Source organism: Engystomops pustulosus, chromosome 2 (genome assembly GCF_040894005.1).
Source record: "Engystomops pustulosus chromosome 2, aEngPut4.maternal, whole genome shotgun sequence".
NCBI lineage: Eukaryota > Metazoa > Chordata > Amphibia > Anura > Leptodactylidae > Engystomops > Engystomops pustulosus.
Genome location: NC_092412.1, coordinates 235,768,696 through 235,793,850, shown reverse-complemented (window position 1 = coordinate 235,793,850; position 25,155 = coordinate 235,768,696). Strand labels below are relative to the sequence as shown.

The window sequence follows — 25,155 nt, the reverse complement described above, 5'->3', positions numbered from 1 at the left end:
AGTCTGAAGCTGCAGCACAGTGGGCCTTGGGTAATGCCTTCACTCATTAGCATAACAATAAAAGTTGATTTTAGAAGGAAGGAGGCCATGGATAACAAATAGAAGATGATAGATCCTGGCACCATGACTGGATCTATGAGTAAGTGTCCCTGGCTTGTCATGATGGACTTAGATGGTACACAATTTCAAAAAGTCACTTAAACAATGTATAAATTAGGAGAAAGCTTAAATTCCATGACCTCACCATCCGCTCCTATAATTTTAGAATTTATTTGTCACGTTTATTAAAACTACACTGACATAGATGGTGTTCTGACTACTTCAGCATCTATTTTTGTTTTCTTTTTGTATGTTTTCTTAAGAAAACCCCATCCGGATAAGCATTCACCTTGAGGGATCTATAATCTGCACTTTGGCTATAGCAGCCGGCTAGATGACTAATCATATTTTGTGAAGCTTTAAGTCGTTTTAAACAGGAAACTGGATTAAGAAAGTGATTCATCTTTGTTACATGTAAGAAAATCGACTTTTACCATGAAGGCAAAACACTGCATACACCTTTACCGATAAGCAGACATTAAGCCAGTAAAGTAGCGCACGCTTGCTTTGCCTGCTGCTTCCCGTCAGCTACAAGTTGCCTTTGCTTTGTACGGGCATAGTTTATTAAGTGTTTCCGCGTGCCGTTTAATTTGCAGTGTATCATTTTTTTTCCCCCATAATAAATAGTTAAAATTCAGACGGCTCGACGGCGACACGAGACAATGCAAATTACGATGGGTAAAAAAAAAAAATGCTGAGAATTAGCAGTCGGAGCAGTCTGGAAATAAATGCCTGTGGCTATGGGCTCGGCATCAGCAATACAACAACTTCAATAATGTTAGATACATGTGTCCTACATTTCAAGGTCAGTCCTTCCATGAAAATAATGACAAAATGGAAATACTCTATGGTTTCATTTTCCAAATGTGAAATGCCTTGTTCCACCACTTTAAATACATCATGCTTTGTATTTTCTAGCGTTGCCTTGTTGTTCTAGTCTACAAATGGATTGGTCATGGTCCCTTGTATTGGCAAAACACTAGCAAAAGCTAAAAGTCTGTATGAAACCGATTCATGGTAAGAAACATGCCCATAAGTCTTGAAAATCTTATTTAGGTGTTCACGAGGATTATTTAATTCCAAGTACTGTAGCCCGTGCACCTTTCTCTCAAGATGCTATAAAGCTTCCGATAACTACAGACGGTGTTAGCACAAACTGCGGCCAGCTCATGTCCCCCATAAAGGCCTATGGTGCACAGAGCATGGCAGTACCGCAAAAAACGGAGCAGGTCCTATACATGACCATGGCGTCCTGACTCCTTATGGAAAAGGGAGGGCTCAGGAGTGTTCAAGGGAGTGCATTGCTCCAATCTCTCTGCACTGAACTGTCCCGTTGTCCTTCCCAACAAAGTTATATGATAATACGGGGGCGGTTCAATAAGTACCCGTGTTTGACGACGGAGGGTGTTCCTGAGGGAAGTTGGTGTTATCATTGTGTCCTGCCATCGATCAAACAACAGCAAAACAGATTGCAGACTGATTGATTGTTTTGGATTTGGCAGCCATTTCAATAAGACGTGTTTCGCGATTTTCGCCAAGATGGAAAAAGAGCAGTAACTTCGAAGCAGTGTTTGGAGCAATTTAAGCGAACTCCGAAGGAGTTGTCACCGTTGTTTCACCAAACTAAGCAACAATCAAAAAAATGGATTTCTCCCAGTGAATCTGCTCCAAAGAAGGTGAAAATGATCCCATCGGCTGGAAAGGTCATGGCGACGATTTTTTGGGATGCGAACGGCGTCATCCTCATGGATTTTTTAGAAAAAGGAAGAAGGATCACTGGACAATGCTACAGTGAGTTTTTGGACTGCTTCGACAAAAAATTGAAGGAGACACCGCCGCATTTGGTGAAAAAGAAGTTGCCGTTTCACCACGATAACGCACCAGCACACTCATCCGGAGTTGTCACTGCCAAACTGCATGAATTGCTTTATGAATTGCTGCTGCATCCCTCATATTCAACTGATCTGGCTCCCTGCGACTTTTTCTTGTTCCCTCACAGGATGAAATAGCTGGTTCCCCAGCGTCCATGCCTTCCACGATCCGCAAGCATGAAAACAGACGGATCAGTTGAAAATACCTAATATCTGCCAGTGATGTTAGATTAACCCCTATCTTAATTTGAACCGCTCACTCAGGTCTCCAGGACTTCTTCCGAGCTACACCAGTATTTTGGAATGCCCTTCCCCAGACTCTCAGACAACTAATACCCAACCTTCAAAGTTTCAAACATGCTCTTAAAACCCACCTCTTCAGGCAGGCCTATCACACTCACTAACTTCATGAAATTTCAACTCTCTCTTTACTACCGGTAATCTATCCTGTATATGTCCCCTATGTAAAACCCTACAGATTATTATTATTGGAATGGTTCTGTAACGGCATCATTGAAATTCACTGAAAACCAGATTTGTAAAGTGGTCCTTCTCCAGGATTGCCATATCCATGCAGCATAGCTGTCATGAGGATCCAAAGCAGTGAGTCACACAAGTTATCATTGTTTCTAATATTCTTGTTGTTTCCGCTATAACACTCCACATTCTTTCACCTACCTATAAAATTGAGGTATCCTTCTCCTCCAAGAGCATGAGTTATCAGTCGGATCATCTTATGAAGTTGAATTCCACGGTCAATAACTGGCGTTAACGGAGACAGCACACTCATGTTGGAGTACATCTCGGCATCCATTAACCAGAAAGCCAATGTCTTATCCCCAACTAGCGCCTGGGAAGTGAATAGAGAGACAAATATTGGAGTATTTATCGATCGTAAAGCAGAGAGAAATGTCATCAGAGCTCAGGCAAATTCCTTTCCATAAAAATAATAGAATAGGTCATCACTATCACATTGGTGGGAGGCAACTCTAGGCATTAGTGGTCATGAAGGGTACTGCAGCCTCATTCAGTGAACTTTAAAGGTTTGTTCATATTTTATTGTAATCACCTATCCACAAGATATGACTGAAGGTCCAACTGCTGGGACTCTCATGGATCACGGGAATAGGGGTTTCCTCACTAATTAAAGAAGTAAGTGTCCGGCCACTCCACTCCATATTATGTCAAATTGGGGGATTCACTAAACGCCAGTTTTCATTGTCCCCCCATGCCAGATGTACTAAGAGACTCCGGCCTCTGAAAGTAAATCCAAAAGACTGGTCCATCGCGCTCCTGATCCCAGTTTACCTAGTTACAGACTTCTCTGACCACTGTGAAATTTTATTGATAATCCTTGTGCCCATGACAGCACAAAATTTTGAAAATCCAATTATCACAGGGACAATTTTTTGAGAACCTATCTTGCACGTAACCCAGAGATGCCTGTGTACACAGTTTTGGTCGGGGTCGACACCCTATGCTAAGCCCTCACCTGCCCTAACAACAGATCTAGCCATTTTTCTGTATGGACTTCCATGTATGGACAGACACAGTTCTTAGTTCTAAAAGTCTGGTCAGCTAAAAATGGAGTATAAGAACCCCTACGGGTTCTGGCATTACCTAGGCTCTACTGGAACATAAGACTGATGTGTTCTGTGTCCAGACTGATCCACGAAACATATATTTAGACACAGTGGGCGGAGCTTTCTTAATATGAAGTGGGCGGGACTCCTTGAGGGTTTGATATGATTTTACCAATCGTAGCTAAGTACAAATAAACATTGTTTACTATTTTTTTAACTTAATTGTGTTAAAGGGCCAAAATAAAACTCTGGTGTTTGATAAGTGCACCCACTACTCCACTAAATACACAGTATCCCATCTTAAGTACTTGGTTACACACACACATTAAAAAAGTAACGTAGCCAACCCCTTTAAAATCATAAATCTGGAAGGGAAGGACTATCCTTTTAATACGTTGTCAAAATTTAGTTCAAGGAGAGCCCACACCTTCTATTAAAGTTTACTTTTTCTTTAACCTCATCTCATTCCATGTACCTGCTCATCCCTAATTAAATATGCATGTGGTATACTAACAAAGGACATTGTACATAACGTTCTGTTATTAATTGTCCATTCGGTTGGGGAGTGGGGGGGCGGGTTACGGAACTTAAAAGGCTCATTATGCAGTTTGATAATTATAAAAAGTTTTCCTTCTACATTGTGCTCATTGTCATTGCCTGAAAGCCACAGGCTCCCGTAATTAGCACAGCGCCAGATATTAGCTGGCAGATAGAATAGGAACAATGTACAGTATTAATACCTGGACAATAGCCAGGAACTTCCAGAACTGGATGGAAAAGGTATTTCATTTGGGAGATTCATTCAAGGACCCAGATACCTGGAGTACAGCCAAGGACCGGTTAAATATGGATGGGACTTGGAACATAAAACTTACAACTACTTTAGAATTACCTATCCCGGGTGAGCAATTAAATGGCCAAGGACATCACAGATATTTGTAAGCATGCTAAGATGTTTCCTGTACAGATATTACTGTATTTCATATCTTTCCTAACTAAGAACTGCGGGACAGAACTTCATCAGTTATGAATAACTCTGCTCCGCCATGAAATATGAGCGGTATCTCCGAGCAGTAACCTGTAAATTAGAAGAAGAAGAATGGTGGAAACAAGCACCGACCAATGCTTCTGATCAGTAGTTGGGTCTGGAGGGCATCAATTTAATGGCCCGTTTTCTGACCCGCTACAATGAAGTTAAAAACGCCCAATCTCATCATAAGGATCTATAATTTTGCCTATTAGACCTAGTGTCGGGGTAAGATATGTAATATGGTTTGTTTATTACGGGTGCCTTACAGCTGATTAAACCAGCCCTTAGTGTATTCTAAGTTACTTGGATTTAGTGGGTGATAAAGGAAGGAGCCTATTGAACCTTTGTGAATGTACTCTTTATTTTAACATAAGGTTGTATTTTTAGTTTTAGCTTTTATAGCATTTGTGAAGTAGCTACTACATTGAATTACAAATACATTACTTGGTCGTGACTTTCAGCATAGGCAATGCACTTTTCATTATATCTTCTGTTTGTCAGTGTGTGAACTATGTTCCCTATATTCCAATCTTCATCCTTGAATTCTTTCAGGATCTGCAATAAAAATAAAGTACATAAATGTCCTTCATCATAAAAAAGCACCTGAACATGAATCTAATAAATAAAGCTGAGTGTTTGTATATATGTGCGTGTGCGCATGTGTGTATGTATGCATGTCCACTAAAGGAATCGGCACCATCACAGAGATAAGATGGTGCAAGACAGCGAGACGGGGAGACAGCCAAAGAGCGAGACGGGGAGACAGCCAAAGAGCGAGACGGGGAGACAGCCAAAGAGCGAGACGGGGAGACAGCCAAAGAGCGAGACGGGGAGACAGCCAAAGAGCGAGACGGGGAGACAGCCAAAGAGCGAGACGGGGAGACAGCCAAAGAGCGAGACGGGGAGACAGCCAAAGAGCGAGACGGGGAGACAGCCAAAGAGCGAGACGGGGAGACAGCCAAAGAGCGAGACGGGGAGACAGCCAAAGAGCGAGACGGGGAGACAGCCAAAGAGCGAGACGGGGAGACAGCCAAAGAGCGAGACGGGGAGACAGCCAAAGAGCGAGATGGGGAGACAGCCAAAGAGCGAGACGGGGAGACAGCCAAAGAGCGAGACGGGGAGACAGCCAAAGAGCGAGACGGGGAGACAGCCAAAGAGCGAGACGGGGAGACAGCCAAAGAGCGAGACGGGAAGACAGCCAAAGAGCGAGACGGGAAGACAGCCAAAGAGCGAGACGGGAAGACAGCCAAAGAGCGAGACGAGGAGACAGCCAAAGAGCGAGACGAGGAGACAGCCAAAGAGCGAGATGAGGAGACAGCCAAAGAGTATGTGTGTGGGGCTTAGGAAAATTAGGAGCACAATACCTGAATCCATTTATCGGGCACAGCCATGGCTAGGCGGTAGTCAAATCCTCCGCCACCTTGTGTTACAGGGCAGCAGAGCGCTGGCATCCCAGAAACATCCTGTAAAGGACACAATATTACAAGAAAAAGTCAATAAAATTATAAATTCACACACATTTTTTTTACATTTCATGGTTTCAATTTTGAGCCTAGATTTTTAGTTAAGAAAAATCTGATCCACCGTTTTCTCCATTTTATCGGTAAGGGTGCTTTGTATGCCAGTTGATCACAAGAGAGCTTGGGTCCAAAAAAAACAATTTATGCACTGGAGTTTATCCTGCACCGAACCTCACCACTGGGAAATCCCTCTAATGCACAGAGCCTTTTTGGCAGACCCAAACTCGCTCGTGGGTATTGTCCTTACTTGGTTACTTCATCATTCGCCACCAATTTTTCTTCTTTTCTCCTTACTCCTTGGGTTTCTAATATTTTAGTTCTAGGTTCTCTCCTCTCCACTTTTCTTTACTCTCCACTTCATCAGAATTGACTTGGTGGAACCAAGTTATATCATATATGTGCAATGTGCTCCTTACATTCAACTGGTGCAGTCATGTTGCCTAAATCTGTAGTTTTTCAACCTTGAAAAAAGCAGACTCTTATTGCCCCGATTTCTTCTTGTCCTTACCACTGTAACCAACTACTTATCCAATCTTCCTTCTCCAATCATCTCCAAATGCAGGAGTCATGTTCATTTCAAAGCCAACAATGCTGTGGCAATCATTTGAAAGGTTGCCTATCCAGGACGGCTCCACCCTTCATCTCCATCTTACATGCTACATCTAGGTTTCCTTAATAATTTTAGAATAACTTTCTCTATGATATGAAGCTCCTACCCAGGTCAACAATACTTTTCTGGAGCTACACCAGTTATCTGGAATGCGCTTCCTAAGACAACTAGGCAAGTTCTTGGACATCCACAGATTGAGTTATGCTCTAAAAATACATTGGGAGAGATTTACTAGGTTTTCTTAGTCAGAAGGCATATAAAACTCCCAATCTGTGTTAGTTCGCACCATTTCAGACAGTTTTCAATGGCGTGTGGGTGACAGGCAGGGGCACGAGGTGGAGACCATCTGAAATCTCTGCCAATTAAGACCTAGTCTAGTCTAAACAGGTTCAACCTGGCAGAGATTGTGCCCAGATCTAGTACAAGAGCCAGGCGGCAGAGCACCAGGAGGAAGAATTTCAAACTCTCTTCTCGATTTCTCCCTAGAATTCGCTCCTATACCCAACACGCCATGCAATCATAACCAAACACAGTTACTGAATGATGAATGGCTCATGCAGTTTTAGGTGCATTGCCTTTTTTTTTTTATAAAAAAAAATTACTGGACCATTTCACAAAACCTGTACTACATCTTAGCTTTTTAGGACATGGCTGTTTGGCTTGTCCACGGTTGTCCTTGGTTTGTCCACCAGCTGCATCATTTGTCCATTTTTGTGTCCGATATTGAGGCATTGGAATATGTTGCTGTTGTAGAACTGATTATTATGGCATAAGGTGAACTACATAGGAGAACAGTTACCGACCACTGCTCCTAGCTGGGTGGTCCTGCAATAACTTGCCAGTGGATCTTATCTTCAATGACCAGTGAGCTTATATTCCACATAGTGATGCACAATCCCGCTCTCATACTTAACATAAACATTAAAAACAAATTACTCGGCTCTGTGTGTCTTACAATAATCCCATAATGTAGTCATCATTCATCAATTCTTTGATTGCATTCAGCTTGTAACTTGGCATAAGAATTCAATAGGAAGCATGTACGGATACATAATTTCCCCCAAAAGACTAGTTTTCGCAAAATTAATATCGCCTGCTTGCACAGCAAGAACATTGAAACGCTTTCCAATTTTTTTTTTCTCTTTTGCAAAAGCCGCAGCAGTAGGAAACAAGGTTATTTCAATGACCATTGATTTCAGACATTACATTGTATCTTACGCAGCATGCTAAAATTAAAATGTTATGGTCACAAGGAAGAGGCCCGGCAATATTTCCAAATCTGTTCTTATTGTCTTTCTATGTCAGCCATTTATCAAGGACGCGTCCTGTGGGAGAACGAGTTTCCGTGTACAGTACCCACTGCAACAAACAATTCCAGAAAATAAGCGTCTCCAGATTACACCAACTTCAAGGGCAATAGATGTGTGTAAGAGCAAGACACATCCGCACCAAATTCTTCTAGGTTCAAATGAGGCGTCTGGAGGTTGAACAACATAGAAGCTTTGTTCCAAAAACAGCGCCACACCGGACCGTAGTTTGTGCCGGTATTGCAACTCAGCTGCATAGAGATAAAAGCAGCAAAGCTGCAACCCTGGCACAAACCATGATATTGGAGGGGCACTATTTTTGGAAGCAAGGAGTCTAAAAATTCGACCTCAAGAAGATCCCTCTAAGGTTACATCGACACGTCTGACCGTAGCCAGATGAGCATACTGCAGGCTCGCTGGAGGATCTGCTTGCCCCTCCCCTCCCTAAAAAGATGCACGGCGCATGTACTATCTTTTCCCCGTGTACGGTGCCAGATTTGTGTGGCATTGTACCACTGCCTGGTGCCTATAACCATCTATAGGGACATGTATATACGCCCCCACAATGACAGTATGAATGGGGCCTAACTGCAGCTTCTCATCAGATTTTATGAGGTCTTTGTATGCCATGCAAAAGACATACTTTTTAGGCATATCCACAGGATACATGTGAATCTCATAGTTAGGACCCTCCCATGAGGTTTTGGAAACCCAGCTGTGGAAGTGGCTGGGATTTAAAGAGGTGATTATGTATCCTTATGAGAAGTTGTCAGAGCTAGAAGCATACAGCTAAGTACACCAAACGATGGATGTGCGGGTTACTGCAGCTTAGCTCCCACTGACTTCAAGCTTAAAGGGATTTTACATGAATCTTGAAAAATTTCCCCTGGGGAACCTGTCACCATCGACCCATCCTCCACAAACCTCACACTGTAGCTTTTAGATATATTTATACATGTTTCACTGATGCTCCATCTATGACATTTGAGACCATTCTTCTAAAAAAAAAAAAAGTATTTTATTGATGTCCTCTGTTATTTGAGTTCCAGTCATGGAGTTGGGGAGCTGCAGTATACAGTAAATCTGCCCCTTACTAACTTCGACACTGCTAACCCGGCGGAAAAGAGGGAGGGCTGAGGAGCAAGACTGATTCCTCTTCACATAAGCAGGGTCACTACCACCAACTCTTTCCTGAAGAAGTGGTTAACCATGTAGCAACAGCCACCATCTCTCAACCTCCTCCCTCAACCTCTCAACCTCCAACCAACCTCCTTTGTCTACACTGACAAAGAATAGCAGTCATTCAAAGCATATGGCTTCCTTAAATGGGTTGCGGCATCAAAAACCCTTGTCCACTATCCCCATGATATGGAATATGTCTTCGATTTCTTATGCTCTCCTCTACCACTGTGTGAGATTACATCAGGCGGAGGGAGTAGTGCTGAGGGAGCAGAGGGGGAGCATAAGACAGTGTTAGAGACTGTAAAGCTTCATCACGGAAGGACTCTGATAATGCCCCTCAGAGCCCTCCTGGCTCATTAGCATAATTTAAAAGTTGATTTTAAGAAGGAAGGAGGCCATGGATAACATATGCAAGAAGATTACCACAGTCACGGTGCCTGGATCTATAAGTAAGTGTTCCCGGTATATCGATGCTGAATTTTGATGGTAGATTTCCTTTAAGATTGTCTTTTCTATATACCTGTATTACTGGAGTCATTTGAGTTTTAATTAAAATTCAGTTAGCAAATACAACGCCTTCAGAGTTCAGAATATAATACATCATGGCCTTGAATGTCAGGTTTGGACTCGCACACAATTGTATGTTAAACAATGTAAAATGTCAGAGTCGTGTGAAGAAATCAAACTTTTTCTGCCAGTTCTGTAATGCCATGAAGCATATTCTTTTACAGCACAATTCAGCCAATAAAACGGCACTGTCGCAGGGTCCTGTATAGAAATCAGCGCACAAAGACTGACAACGGTACAAGGTCCCACGTGTGCACAAAGACAACCAAACCAATATTTCCTCCACAGTCATCTATAACATTGTCACTAAATCCACATGGCCTGTACCTCAGCTATTGTGATGCAGTCTGGGTACAGGAAATGGATCATATGATTTGCCAGCATGAGGTAGATGAGGGAGTCTTCATCCACGTGCAAGCCAAAATATTCATTATAATCTCCAGTAAATCCACATCCTGGGGGGGGAAAAGCAAACATAAAATGTTATATTTACTGTATGCACAAGGGGAGGTTTATTGATTTGTGTGCAAAATAATTGTGTTGTAATTTGTGCCAAAAATTTTGCTGAAATGCCTTGCTCCATATTTATCATATTTAAAAAGTTACCTGTAACCAGTTTTTATCCCATTAAACTATTCATCCCCTCTTTAATGCGAAATCTCACCGGTTTACCTAAAATAGATCATATTTTACTTGAGTCAAAAGGCCACTTAATTCGATCCTATCTTTGGCTCTATAGTATCTAGAAGCATGGTGTCATTTTAAAGATAAGAAAGTCCTCTTTCTAATGGCATTAGGCTTGTCATTCTTTTGTGATCTAGAGAAGTTGCTACACACGCACAGTTGGAAATGCGACCTGCAGATAATGATCCAATATCTTTGATTTTAACCTACCTCTATCTCCGGTTCTGAAAAATGAGAATCTGATCTTTAAAGGAAATCTTCCTCTATATAACAGTAAACTTAAGCGAAACTGATTTACCCATACACAAGGGGACATAATGTCTGGCACTCCGGGCTGCAAATTATTCTCGCCTCCTGTCTGATGACAACTCCCTTTTCATCATGGGAGAGGGAGGTGGTGAGAGGCGTCAATAATAAGCGACCCGGAGCTCCTCGCTCCAGCCTGCTTTTTAGACGTTTTTCTTCAGGCGATTCCAGTGTGTCACGATTAAAGAAGAAGACCAAAACCGAGATCGGCATGAAGAGGACAATAGGCCAAAAGGTTGGGACCCCTTAACAGTAAAAATTAAGCTAAACATACTAGCCTAACACACTAAAGAATGAATGATGTGCACCATTATATACTTATTCTGCTGCACATTGTACAGCATAATGGGGCAGATTCGCGATCCAGCGGCACGTTCTCTGCGGTGGATTCGGGTCTGGCCGGGATTCACTAAGGTAGTTCCTCCGATGTCCACCAAGTGGCGCTGCTGCGCTGAAGTTCCCCAAGGCCCGCCGGAATGCCCTGAAGTTCACCGGCCTATACCTGGTGAAGGTAAGCGCGAGTCCCGCGACAGGTTTTTTTTTAAAAATGCGGCGGTTTTTCCAAATCCGTCAGGTTTTCGTTCAGCCACGCCCCCCGATTTTCGCCGCGTGCGCCAAAATCCCGGGGCAATTCAGGGAAAATCGGCGCAAATCGGAAATATTCGGGTAACACATCGGGAAAACGCGAATCGGGCCCTTAGTAAATGATCCCCAATATGTATATAATAGTGCACACCTTCCACAGTACAAAAAATGAATCGACAGCTCAGGTAAAAAAAAAAAAATGTTGAGGGAGAGGAGAGCAGAAATAATAGCACTAGGAATCTTTCATCTCTAATTTCCGCCGTGTACATCTCAAATGTGGTCAGCAGCTACTGGGACGGATATGTATAAGTGTATAAAATGTATATATCAGTGCATAAATATGCAAAAATAAGTGTATAAATGCGTGTAAGAGTGTATAAATGTGTACATATACAAATAAGTATATTTTCTGAGGGGATAGGGGTGGCCCCATTCAGAAATCTACTATGGGGCCCCACCTCTACTAGTTACGCCCCTGCTGTCATGTAGTGGTAGATTTCCTTTAATATGGCGTAAGGAAATTGATTAGAGGGGTATTCCCACGAAGACAAAATTCTTAAATATACCCAGAATAGCAAAAAATAACACATTCTCTAATTCAATGTTAGTAACAAAAATATAGCATTTTACATATATAATTCTAACCTGTCCTGATATTGCAATTTTTGGTTGCCATTGGATCCCACCATAAACTCAGTCCTGACTATGGTCGGGCAGGTCTTCCTGTCTGTTCAGACATGTGTTTCCTGCACTGGAGGAGCAGGAGGAAGTCAGAGAGCACTAAAGCCAGAGGCACTACCTGTGCTGCAGAGTGAAGGGGAGACCATCTCTACAAACAGGATAAATATCTTGATCCAAGGAGGGGGGCAAAGCAATGCTGAGTGTACGTTTGGTTAGGTGAGATAGAGTTGAGTGTGGTAATGTCTCATATATATTTATCTCATTACTCTGATCCATTTCTTTTTTTCTACGTGTCAGATATTATCTCTTCAGAAGTTAACAAAGTGTAGATAAACCCTGTACCCTGATAATCTAAGCACATAGGAGACTGGGGGATAGGAGGATGCACAGGAGCATAGCACAGAGGAATCAGGAAGTGTCTGCTCAGCTGGTGCCTCCAAACAGAGCTGTATCTTATACTGAGCAGCATGATAGCATCGCTGGGAGATTAAGACTTGAGGACTCTCATGGGTAGACCCCTTTAATTTTTTAATCTCTTGCATATGGGCCTTCCAAATGATCCCTTCAGAGAAATGGACATTGCAGTGGACATAAATCTACCAGCTCCTTTTGATCTTGGGGACATCAGCTGCCACCAGTGGGGTCTTTGCTGAGAGCACATTTTTGTTGTGCTATTTATTTGTATGATGGGAGGTGTCTGAAGATAAAACTGCCCCCACTATCTAATGTGTATGGCCAACTTTAAGGGGTTGTTTCCCATAAGAAAAAGTCCGATCATGAGATTTGAGGTCAAATTGTGATCCATGGGAATCAACTGTATGGGACATACATAAATTTAGCTTTATTTGCTTCTTTTAGATGGTAAAAATATTTAAATACTAAGAACACTTGTTCAAAGGACAGCGAGAAAAAAATCCACTCCAGTGCTTCTTAGTTAAAAAGTGGAGTGTTCATTTCACAGAAGTAACCATGTGACACACGGTGAATATAGCCCTGGTTTTTACTTCTGTCCCATCTCCCCCAGTTATTTAGATAAAAGGGATTACAGGCAGTCCCCGGGTTACGTACAAGATAGGGTCTGGAGGTTTGTTCTTAAGTTGAATTTGTATGTAAGTCGAAACTGTATATTTTATAATTGTAGATCCAGAGAAAAAAAAATTTGGCCCCAGTGACAATTGCAATTTAAACATTTTTTGCTGTAATGGGACCAAGTATTATCAATAAAGCTTCATTACAGACACCTTACAGCTGTTTATTGTAATCTGGGACTATAGTAAAGCATCCAGAGAGCTTCACCAGAGGTCAGAGGGGTCTGTCTGTAACTATGAGTTGTCTGTAAGTCGGGTGTCCTTAAGTAGGGGACCGCCTGTATATACAAATTTAAGACCTGAACATTGCAGTAATAAAAGGGAGGGAAATATTCCCAAAAGATCGGCACTTACCGATTCCATGGTGGTGGTATAGCATAGATGTAACACCATCAAAACGAAAGCCGTCAAAACCATATTCTTCAATCCACCACCGCAAATTGGAGAGCAAGAATCGTAAAACCTCCCAGCTGTAAGAACACACATATATTATATTGAATTAATTAATTAAAGACACAAGTTAATGTTGCCCTTCCAGGCACAAAAACACTGCTCACTTAATGTAAGTCTCATGCACATGACCATAAGCTCAAGCAGAGTGCAAAGAGGGGAATGTTTGTGATCCAATTCCCTGCTCACCCTTTCCATCTCCACCTCATGCCTCACCGCACATAGACCGTGTCGTGCATATAACTACTATTTGTGCACCCCCTCCTGGCCTCCATATATGGTTGTGTGCACGAGGCAGTTAGTAATATTGGGACATTTAAGTTCTACATCTAGTTGTGCTCTATAACTGTTGAGGCTGCCCCCAAACCAGGCAGGGGTGTATATTTAGGACGGGATTCTGCCAGCTCCATTACTTATCAGATCAGAACATGTCTGAGTTTTCAGATGCAGTCTCTGAAACCAAAATAAACTTCCTCGGCAAATTTAGGGAATTTAGCGTCTATTACTAAGTCCTATTGGTAAGTAGTCAAAAGGTATTCAACAAACTTGCTTTAATGTTATAGGTTAAGCCTGATGTTATTGGACAGGTCTACGTTCTTCACCGACTTAAAGAGGACCTCTTAGCATCTGAAAAATCTCCAACTCTAGGCATAACTGAATTGGTTCTGCATAAGCAAGTTCCGCTAACTTGGATTTTTCTTTCCATCTATCCTTCAGTTTCCCGGCATGAATTTACTTGAATTCTGGCTTCCAGTAGGCCAATTACAAACTCTACTCACAGGTGGGCAGTACCAAGTCTTCTCCAGCACTGGACGACTACCCACCAGACAGAGAGCCTGTGGACATACTGAAATGGGTTCTCTGCCCATAGCAAGTTAACTTGCTAATCGGTAAAGGTTACATTGATGGAACCCCCAAGGATAATGAGAATGATAACCCAACCCCCCACCCCCACCCCCCATGTCTCTATGGTAAAAGGTAAAACTCGGCAGTCAATTACAAAAATGCCAACTTTCATCAGCATAATTCTGCAGGTAACACTTGTCTACATTTGGCATTTTTTTTCCTTTATGTATTTCCCCTTCTTTAAACGGCAAATTGTTGCTTTCCCTCCAGCGACTAACATCACTTCTCCACTTTGCTCCGATTATTAACCTGAGTTAAATTAATGTTCATTCTGGCATTTCCAACCTTGACAGATTCTCTGAAGTTTTCGCTTTCATATCCCAAATGTCATTGTACTTTGTGAGGTGTACTGTGAAACGTGTGGGCATATTGTTGCTTGAAAGCGACTTCTTATAAAACAATTCCTTTTTTCAATTTTTTTTATTTTTTAAGTGTTTCGCCAATGAGCGCCGGGCACTGAATTGCCATGGGCTTACGAATAGAGATAACCATTTAAAGTGGAGAAGTTAAAAGGTAAATCCTGAACAGGCTGTGCATTGCAAAAAGGTGAAAGGACTATTCTGTTTTATAGAGAGATAATCTGGTGGTGAAATCTGTCTCCCACCAGCGATCAGCTTCGCTTTCCTAGAATATCAATTAATAAAATGCTAAAAGGCAAGGTGACATTGAGTAGAGCAGGACTGTAGTATGGCATATTGTGACAGTGTAACGACTTGTGTTCATAGCTGACGTATCCCAGGGCTGAAGAGCTCTGCGTGGCGTGCTATGGCCGGAGCCCCCACAGATCCTCAGATTAATTTACATACAAATAAGAGGAAATCTACAAGATCAATTCTCCTAACAAACATATATTTCTATTAAAGCTAGTAGATAACAAACCAAGGGAAGTAGTAGATTTCCTTTAAGTCTGGACTGTCTGTATGTGGAGAGAAATGATACAGGTTTCCAGCTCACACTGTTAATTATTCCAGTTAATTTTGTAATTGTAAGAAGGGGTTGGCCAGGATTTCCTATAGACACCCTATCCCCAGGATTGGATTGGTGGTGCCGACAAACGGTTCCGACAGCTATCAACACTTCGGACTGGAAGACGCAATTGTAGCAGCAGCCATTATCAAAAGTAAACATGAGCTATAGCATTGAAGAAAGAGCTATAGCAGACCTGGGTCCAGGAAAAACAAAAAAAACAAATGTCCTTTATTAAAATTCCATTAAAAAGGCAGTGTTCACCAGACGTAGAAGCTTGTGCCCAACATGTTTCGACTTCAAAAAGCCCAACTAGTAAATATGTAAATATGAGCCAAGGAACAAGAACCCAACGGCTTCTGCCCATTTACCAATCAACGACTAATGGCCATTAATCGTTATTCAAGATCAACTCCCATCATAAGTCTTAGCAGCAGCAATGTCCTCCTGGAAATCATTGACCCCACAACTACAGGGTCACATTGTGTTATGTTAAAATGTATTAAATGAAAAGTCAAGTTTTATGGGTCACTGTGGATAAATGCGGGCTCCCATTAACACCTTCAGGGTTTCAAAGTATTGTTGTACTCTAAGAAATCATCGATCACAGACAAGTTTAAGTATGACTTTTAAGCAACTTTGCACCAACTCCAAAAACCTCTAACTTGTTGAATGCTTTAGTAGGTGCATCTCTGCCCATTCTGAAGCAGTTGGAATTTTATTTTCTATTTTGTTTTGGCACCCAATATGATAATGAGTCTAAGTATTGTCAGATGGGTGGTGCAAGAACGGTAACTCAGGGCTTCTGGGAATTTCTGGCACCACAGTTTAAGCAAACGTTGGAATGTGTGCAGGACATCATTTATGTTTACAGGAAAACAGGATAAATAAGGTACAAATGAAATGAAGGCTTGGTTCACATCTGCTTTTAGACACCTATTACATTTCATCACCAAAACGGAAATAATGGGAGTCTAACTGACCCGCTAAAAAGTCTATTGATTCAACAGACTTTTAATGAATTCCGTTTCCACAACTTCCGTTAGGCTTTAGTTACTTAAAAAGACGGTTGGTGTTAACTGGGCCCAAAGCCAATCTAACACAATCGTGTGCAAGTCTCGGGTCACAAACCACATTCCAGTGGTCAGTTGTTTGTGGCCCAACAGTCAGTGGCACGTGAGCACTGCTCACAAGGCAAAGTTAATAATAACAGATTGCCTGAGCTGTAAACTCGGACAAGCATAGGACCTGCTCTGTGTTTTTCGGTAAGAGTAGGTGGCTCAAATAATGTGGTATGGAGCCCATGGGCCAGAGACTGGACAGATGCAAAGTGTAGAAACAATGGATAGCACACCTCCATAAAAAAAACAGCCGTGTGAGGATAGCCCAAGAGATGTGTCTGATCACTCAGTGGTTGACCGTTGGATCACACCTTAACCCTCATCACATGAGGCCCCAAGCCCTGTGTGATTTGAGTGCAGGGGAGCATAGCATACTTATGGCTTTGTCACATAGTCCCATGTAAGTGAATATTTTACCAATAAACTGTATGGGATTTACTACATGTTGGTAAATGCGATGACAATATTGTACAAACTCACCCACTGAAATTAGCAATTACATAATAAACTATAAATTAATAATAACCTATACACAAGGTTAATTTAACTCCAGGACCTGTACAAGTAATAAGCTGCTTGGTCGACCAGCACACAAGCGACACTCATTGTGTAAGCCGAGCGGGGATACATTGTAATGAGCGTGTCTGCCATCCGTGTACAAAAACATATATTTTTCATCACGCTGCTAATTTTATGGCCCCACTTTGTTATGTTCCATCACTTCGACAGCACACTCGCAAATTAAATTGATAAAGATCCTATGGATTTGCTAAAGTAAGATGGCAGGAGGCCATTGCCGATGGTGTGAATTGCAGGTATTTTAATAAAGAGAGACCCAGCATGTAGAACACTCCGGCTCCGCCGAGTAGATTACTGCTAAATTCAGCAGGATTATCATTTCAGGGAATTCTCATTGTCAGTCCGCTTGCAGTTGGGCAAATATAAGTGAATGATGTGATGTCCTGATTAAATACATAAAGGGAAGGTTTACTAAGCCAAGAATATAAAACATACTGCAGCCGACTTTACAGAATGTAAGAAAGACAAATTCAGACGAAAATGAAACCTGGCTTGGTTGTGATTGGTCAATTATTGCAACAAAAAAAAAAAAAAAAAAAAAAAAAAAGGAATTTTTGATAGGACCCAATAATTATTAACTTTTTCATTCTTCGGTTTCCATTTTTTGCTCCCAACCCTCAAAAATCCATAACTTTATTATTTTTCCATGTACAGAGCTGTCTAAGAGCTTGTTTTCTACTCAATAAACTGTCCTTCATAGTGCAATGCGAAAAAAAAACTGTGTGCCCCAAACAACACCACAAATGTATTCTTTCTATCACAGCAATACCAAATTTATAGGAGGTTTTATTATGTTTTAATAGATAATAAAAAATGAAAACCTTTTGTACAAAAAGAAAAAAATCTATCTTAATTTTGTTCAATTCTGACGCTGATAACTTTTCCATACTTTGGTGTACAGAGCCATGTGAAGTGTCATTTTTTTGCGGGACTTGACGTTTTCATTGCTTCCATTTTGAGGACTGTACGACTTTTTGATCACTTTTTATTAAAAATTGTTATATGAAGCCAAGCACAATTTCAGTGTGATTAGTTGTTGTTGTGTAATTCTTACAAGATTTATGAAGAAAATCTTTGTAAAATTGGAGCAGTAAAAATAGTGTTGTATGGAAATATATATCGGAAACAAGAAAAGGTTCCTAGATTATGGAAGACCCCAACAATTGTGCAAAGAAACGTAATCCAGGGTCAGTTTAAGACTACAGTCCAATTGCTTTTGACCCCACATGGAATAGACATCCTGACCCCGCTCATGTGACAGAGCCAAAAATATTGACATTGATAGCTTGATAATGATGGAATAAAAAACATTGGGGGTCATTTACTAAGGGCCCGAATCGCGGTTCTCCGTCGGGTTACCTGAATATTACCATTTTGCGACGATTTTCCCTGAATTGCCCTGGGTTTTTGGCGCATGCGATCGGATTGTGGCCGGCATGCACGCGACGGAAATCGGGGGTGTGGCCATTGGAAAACCCGCCAAATTTTTTTTTCAAATGTGGCGCTTGACACGCACTTACCTGCACCCAGGCTAGCTTGGTGAACTTCAGTGAACTCCGACGGACTTCAGCGCAGCAGGGACACCTGGTGGACATCGGGCACACTACCTTAGTGAATCACCGGAAGACACGAATCAGCGTCGGAGAACCCGCCGCTGGATCGCGAATGGACCGGGTAAGTAAATCTGCCCCTTTGTAACTGTTCCAGAATTAGGAATCATTCATTCAAAAGAAGGTGGAGAGTTGGAGTTGCTGAAGGGGATGAAAGATCCCCTTTAACACTTGAGTAACCCTGTTAGGAGCAGAGTATATGACATGGAGGAATTGTATACAGGCAGTCCCCAGGTTACATACAAGATAGGGTCTGTAGGTTTGTTCTTAAGTTGAATTTGTATGTAAGTCGGAACTGTATACTTTATCATTGTAATCCCAGACAGAACTTTTTTGGTCTCTGTGACAATTGGATTTTAAAATTGTTGGGTTGTCATAAGAATCAATATGGACACTAAAGCTTCATTACAGACACATTTGATAACTGTTTCAGCTTATTATTGTAGTCTAGGACTAAAGTACAATAAATTACCAATATCCAGAGGTCCGTTTGTAACTAGGGGTCGTATGTAAGTCGAGTGTTCTTAAGTAGGGGACCGCCTGTATATACTGAAAAACAACATGATAAGACACATATCTAGAAGCTATAAAAGATGCAGCTTGGCGTTGTGTCCTTACATATATTTATTGCTTCGGTGCCAAGAAAAGGAATTACAACACGGGCCTGGTGGGATCCAGACAATGTTCTGCTTAGCGGAAAACATACAGCTTTATGGAATTCTAATGAGCCGTCCACAGAAACAAAGCATAAGGGAGGGGGAAAAAAAAGGAGCAATCAATATTTTAGCAGATTATAAATTATCTCAGTGCCATAGAATTTAGATGATAGATCAGACTGCCATCAGCTATGGGGCCATCACTTATTAATACGTAGTAAATCAGTGCACTAATAAGGCGACACAACTTTGATTTTCTGGAACGTATTACAAAAGCCACTGAAGACATTACGTGGCTATGCTAAAAATCTATAAGCAATTTCTAGGTTCATCTGACTTGCCAATATGGAATTAGCTGGAGGAGATAAAAAAAGTAGAGAGGATGGAAGAGAAAATAGATGCCGGCATCTAGCAGGTTGCTTATTGTACCTTAATTAATATGCGTTATAGGATAGGAGTCATGTAAATACTGGTTATGATAAAATCATCATATTGTGCGGCTTACACCTGCTATGTATAGCTCAGGGTTACATACTAAGGCCGCATGCACAAGACCATAAAATGTTGTCCCTGCGCTAGCCGCAAAGACAGAAACTCACCGCACCGTGACCGAGCGAAACACGCAGGTCCTATTCCCGACCCAATTTCTGTCCCAGCCGCTCACCTTCTTATGGAAGGGGTGAGAAGTGTTGTCTTTTCCCAACTCCACCCATCCCAGACGGGCCGCAAACTGTTCCCTTTTTGCAGGCCGTTTCAGCAGGTCACCTAAAAATCTGTCATCCGAGTTAATAGACAACAGTCCACAGGAGTTCCCCCAGGGCCAATCCATAGCCAAATGAACTTAAAGGGGCTGAATGTAATTTTTCGGACTATAAGGCGCACCGGATTATAAGGCGCACCATCAATAAATACCTGCCAAAACGTCTAGGTTCATATATAAGGCGCACCTGATTATAAGGATGAATGACCAGCAGGTGGCAGACATGTGCACAGTTCAAGGCAGCTGTTGTCTGTAAGTACGGTTCATATGTAAGGAGCACTGGACTATAAGGCGCACCTTTGTTTTCTGAGAAAATCAAAGGATTTTTTGTGCGCTTTATAGTCTGAAAAATACGGTACTATATAAAATGTATCTACCACAAGCTGTTTGGTAGTTACATTTATACAGGATTACCCAGCTGTCACCACACTTACCCTCTCGAACCTACAACCAGCACCTCTATCAGTGATATGTACGTCCCCTGGAGGCGTTTTTAGTATATTTCTAGGTTCAATTAGGAGGCTCAAGCCTGACTGCATGATACAAAGGAATAAAAGATCATTTTTCATTCATGCTGCAACCTAAAAAAAAACTTCTTCAGGGGACTTACATATTACACATGAAGGTAGAAAGGGGGAGGTCGAGTTTTTGGTTAAATGACCTAAGAAACCGCCATGGCAAGTGCCTGCAGACTAGCCAAAAGTCAGAATGCCCCTCACAGCAGCCAGAGTACCCCCATAGCAGCCAGCAACCCCTGCCCCTCCACCGATGTATGACCCCCTGTGATAAAACATAGAAAAAAAAACATTTACTCATCTTTCTCCGGAAGCTACATCAGTCTTCATCTTTACTTCTATGTGCGACCGAGCTGTTGTGCTGTGATGACATCATCACGCCTGCCAGTGTCAGAACTGGTTCATACAGCTGCCACACACAAGAATACACAACTGATGTAGCTTCGGAGGAGCAGGGAAATTAGAGTATCAGAGAACCCTACCCAAATGCCGCACTTTTAATGCACTGTAGGGTCAGGGAGCCATAGCCGGATAACACAAGGCTGCGGGACAGATTTAATATCCATGTGCTGAATGGATCTGTTACAAGATGACTTTAAAGACCGGTAGCAGCAACAGGAGATGACCCCTATACACTATCCCAACCCTTGGCCTGCTTTATGCAACTCCTGCTATGTTTGTAACATTTTTGCTTTCTTTGTTGTACAATCCACCATACCAGCTGGTTCCACACTTATTAATATTCTATATATATAGTGCTCTTCCGTTTGGAAATCTCTTGCTTTGTTATAGATTGTTTTTCTTAATACACATGTAGAAGGCAGTACGGTGCATGGCAGTACAGGACATGTAGTACAGGTAGAGGGCAGTACAGGACATGTATACCAGGTAGAGGGCAGTACAGTGCATGTAGTACAGGTAGAGGGCAGTACAGTGCATGTAGTACAGGTAGAGGGCAGTACAGTGCATGTAGTACAGGTAGAGGGTAGTACAGGACATGTAGTACAGGTAGAGGGTAGTACAGGACATGTAGTACAGGTAGAGGGCAGTACAGTGCATGTAGTACAGGTAGAGGGTAGTACAGTGCATGTAGTACAGGTAGAGGGTAGTACAGGACATGTAGCACGGGTAGAGAGCAGTACAGGACATGTAGTACAGGTAGAGGGCAGTACAGTACATGTAGCACAGGTAGAGGGCAGTACAGGACATTTAGTACAGGTAGAGTGCAGTACAGTACAGGTAGAGGGTAGTACAGGACATGTAGCACGGGTAGAGAGCAGTACAGGACATGTAGTACAGGTAGAGGGCAGTACAGTACATGTAGCACAGGTAGAGGGCAGTACAGTACATGTAGCACAGGTAGAGAGCAGTAAAAGACATGCAGTACAGGTAGGAGGCAGTACAGTGCATGTAGTACAGGTAGAGGGCAGTACAGGACATGTAGCACAGGTAGAGAGCAGTAAAGGACATGTAGCACAGTTAGGGAGCAGTACAGGACATGCAGTACAGGTAGGAGGCAGTACAGTGCATGTAGTACAGGTAGAGGGCAGTACAGTACATGTAGCACAGGTAGAGAGCAGTAAAGGACATGTAGCACAGTTAGGGAGCAGTACAGTACATGCAGTACAGGTAGGAGGCAGTACAGTGCATGTAGCACAGGTAGAGAGCAGTAAAGGACATGTAGCACAGTTAGGGAGCAGTACAGTACATGCAGTACAGGTAGGGGGCAGTACAGTACATGTAGTACAGGTAGAGGGCAGTACAGGACATGTAGCACAGGTAGAGAGCAGTAAAGGACATGTAGCACAGTTAGGGAGCAGTACAGTACATGCAGTACAGGTAGGGGGCAGTACAGGACATGCAGTACAGGTAGGGGGCAGTACAGGACATGTAGTACAGGTAGGGGGCAGTACAGGACATGTAGTAAAGGTAGAGAGCAGTACAGGACATGTAGCATAGGTAGAGAGCAGTACAGGACATGTAGCATAGGTAGAGAGCAGTACAGGACATGTAGTAAAGGTAGAGGGCAGTACAGGACATGTAGCGCAGGTAGAGGGCAGTACAGAACATGTAGCACAGGTAGAGAGGAGTACAGGACATGTAGCACAGGTAGAGAGCAGTACAGGACATGTAGTACAGGTAGAGAGCAGTACAGGACATGTAGTACAGGTAGAGGGCAGTACAGGACATGTAGCACAGGTAGAGAGCAATACAGGACATGTAGCACAGGTAGAGAGCAGTACAGGACATGTAGTACAGGTAGAGAGCAGTACAGTACATGCAGTACAGGTAGGAGGCAGTACAGTGCATGTAGTACAGGTAGAGGGCAGTACAGTACATGTAGTACAGGTAGAGGGCAGTACAGTACATGTAGTACAGGTAGAGAGCAGTACAGGACATGTAGCACAGGTAGAGAGCAGTACAGGACATGTAGTATAGGTAGGGGGCAGTACAGGACATGTAGTACAGGTAGAGAGCAGTACAGGACATGCAGTACAGGTAAAGAACTGTACAGAACATTTAGTACAGGTAGGGGGCAGTACACTACATGTAGTACAGGTAGAGGGCAGTACAGGACATGTAGTACAGGTATAGAGCAGTACAGGACATGCAGTACAGGTAAAGAACTGTACAGAACATTTAGTACAGGTAGGGGGCAGTACACTACATGTAGTACAGGTAGAGGGCAGTAGAGGACATGCAGTACAGATAGAGGGCAGTACAGTAAATGTAGTAAAGGTAGATATTAGTACAGACCATGTAGTACAGGTAGGGGGCATTAGGGACATGTAGTACATGTAATACAGGTAGAGAGAAGTACACTTGAAGATGTGAAGAGGAAAATGAGAATTGCAAGCAGGTCCAGCTTATATGCGAGGTAATTAAAATACATAATGGTATTATATTGAAGCCCAGAACTGCACCACATTCTACATTTGGTAAAAAAAAAGTTTTCCAAAGCTCCATTCACCCTGCTATTACATCTCTCATGGTTACATTGAGCCAGGCATTGTTTAGGGGTGTTTATCCAGCTGACACTCCTGGTTCAGTTGATTCAGGTTTTGAATGAGAAAAATAGATTTATCACTTTCCGATTCCATTAAAATAAATCCTCACCTCAAAACGCTCCGTTTTAATACCAGCCCCCAAATTAGAGAGGGGAAGTTGTATGGGAAACGCAGGAGAATATGTATATATCCATGGATTATTTATCATCTCAGAGTCATTTAACAATAAAAGCTTTAAAAGATTTAGATGCTTTAAATATCTCCAGACAGAACCCAAGCGCCATAAGAGATGATCTCCTTACCCTTAACGTACTTAACACGTAATCTCATTACCTGTGCTCTGCTGGACTCCGATGCAATTACTAAGAAAATACATTACTGTGTGCAGTAGAACAAAAGAAAACAAACTGTTGACAAGTCACATCCTACAATGAGCTCATTACTTCTGACAGATATGGAAAAATGGAATTAAAAGATTGCGATCAGTCGTGCCCAATTTCAGGGGATGTTGTCAAATAGGTCTTTGAACTTTCGAAAAAAAAAAAAAGAGAACTTTGCGGTGGCTTACATAACGTGTAACGTGGACCTGTCATCACTATTTCTCTTATGATATAACCTTAGAGCATAGCACCCAAAAAATGTAAAACTAGTCTCAATGTTTACATGATCTCGGACACTTCCTGTCCAGCTAAACTTTTTACTTTTCTCAGTTTTGGCAAGCCAGGGGTTTTCCACTAAAATTGGGAAAACCCTTTAATTGAAAAAGGAGCAACACAGTAGAAAGTGAAAATGTTGACAAAATTATAACGGGGCCACTTTCTGTGACATCTTGTGTCCTGCTGCCTTCCTGCAGATGGAGGGGGGCATGCAGACCTTTACTGTCAGCAAGCCTCTTCCGCTACAACGTGGTGCTGACAGCATGTCCCCTCAATCCTACAATGGACAGCAGGACACAGGATGTAACAGGAAGTCCTGAGTCCTGCTGCTGCATGGTCACGTAACCCACAGATACAGGTGGCTTTACACAAACTTTACAAAAGGTATGTACTATAAGGGGAACAAGTTCCAGTTCGCTGCACTGTACTGAATGGATGCATTCCTCCTGGTAAAAACTTACTGTTGGCATCTATGCCATGTCATGTCACAAGGCACAAGGGAGCTGCATTATTTCACACAGCATTGGAGGCAAGGTTTAAACGTTCACACCCTGTATAACCTATTTGCATACTACTTACCCAAAATGAATTCCCAGTAAAGCAAGCATGGAATTTATTCACCCCTTAACCAGTTATTAAAGTGGTATTTCCATGAAGTCAAGATTCTTAAACATACAGAGGATAATAAAACAACACATTCTATAATTCACTGTAATTATCATAAATACAGCATTTTCTATCAGTCCTGGTGTATACAATTTTGGTTGTCCCTGAATACAACTGTAAATCTTCTGACTACAGTCAGATTCTTCTCA

General features: G+C 42.1%; 1 protein-coding gene across 2 annotated transcripts in view; it reads right to left on the bottom strand.

Moving 5' to 3' along the window:
• The window catches only part of GBE1 (1,4-alpha-glucan branching enzyme 1), a 108,144-nt gene that overhangs the window by 21,110 nt on the left and 61,879 nt on the right, over positions 1 to 25,155 (bottom strand). For both annotated transcript variants that reach the window (XM_072138538.1, XM_072138537.1), the window contains exons 9-13: positions 13,468 to 13,583; positions 10,097 to 10,224; positions 5,948 to 6,046; positions 5,028 to 5,138; positions 2,649 to 2,820 (exon numbers count right to left, since the gene is read on the bottom strand). In XM_072138538.1, the coding sequence (XP_071994639.1) occupies positions 2,649 to 2,820; positions 5,028 to 5,138; positions 5,948 to 6,046; positions 10,097 to 10,224; positions 13,468 to 13,583 (626 nt within the window). The remainder of the gene's footprint in view (positions 1 to 2,648; positions 2,821 to 5,027; positions 5,139 to 5,947; positions 6,047 to 10,096; positions 10,225 to 13,467; positions 13,584 to 25,155) is intronic.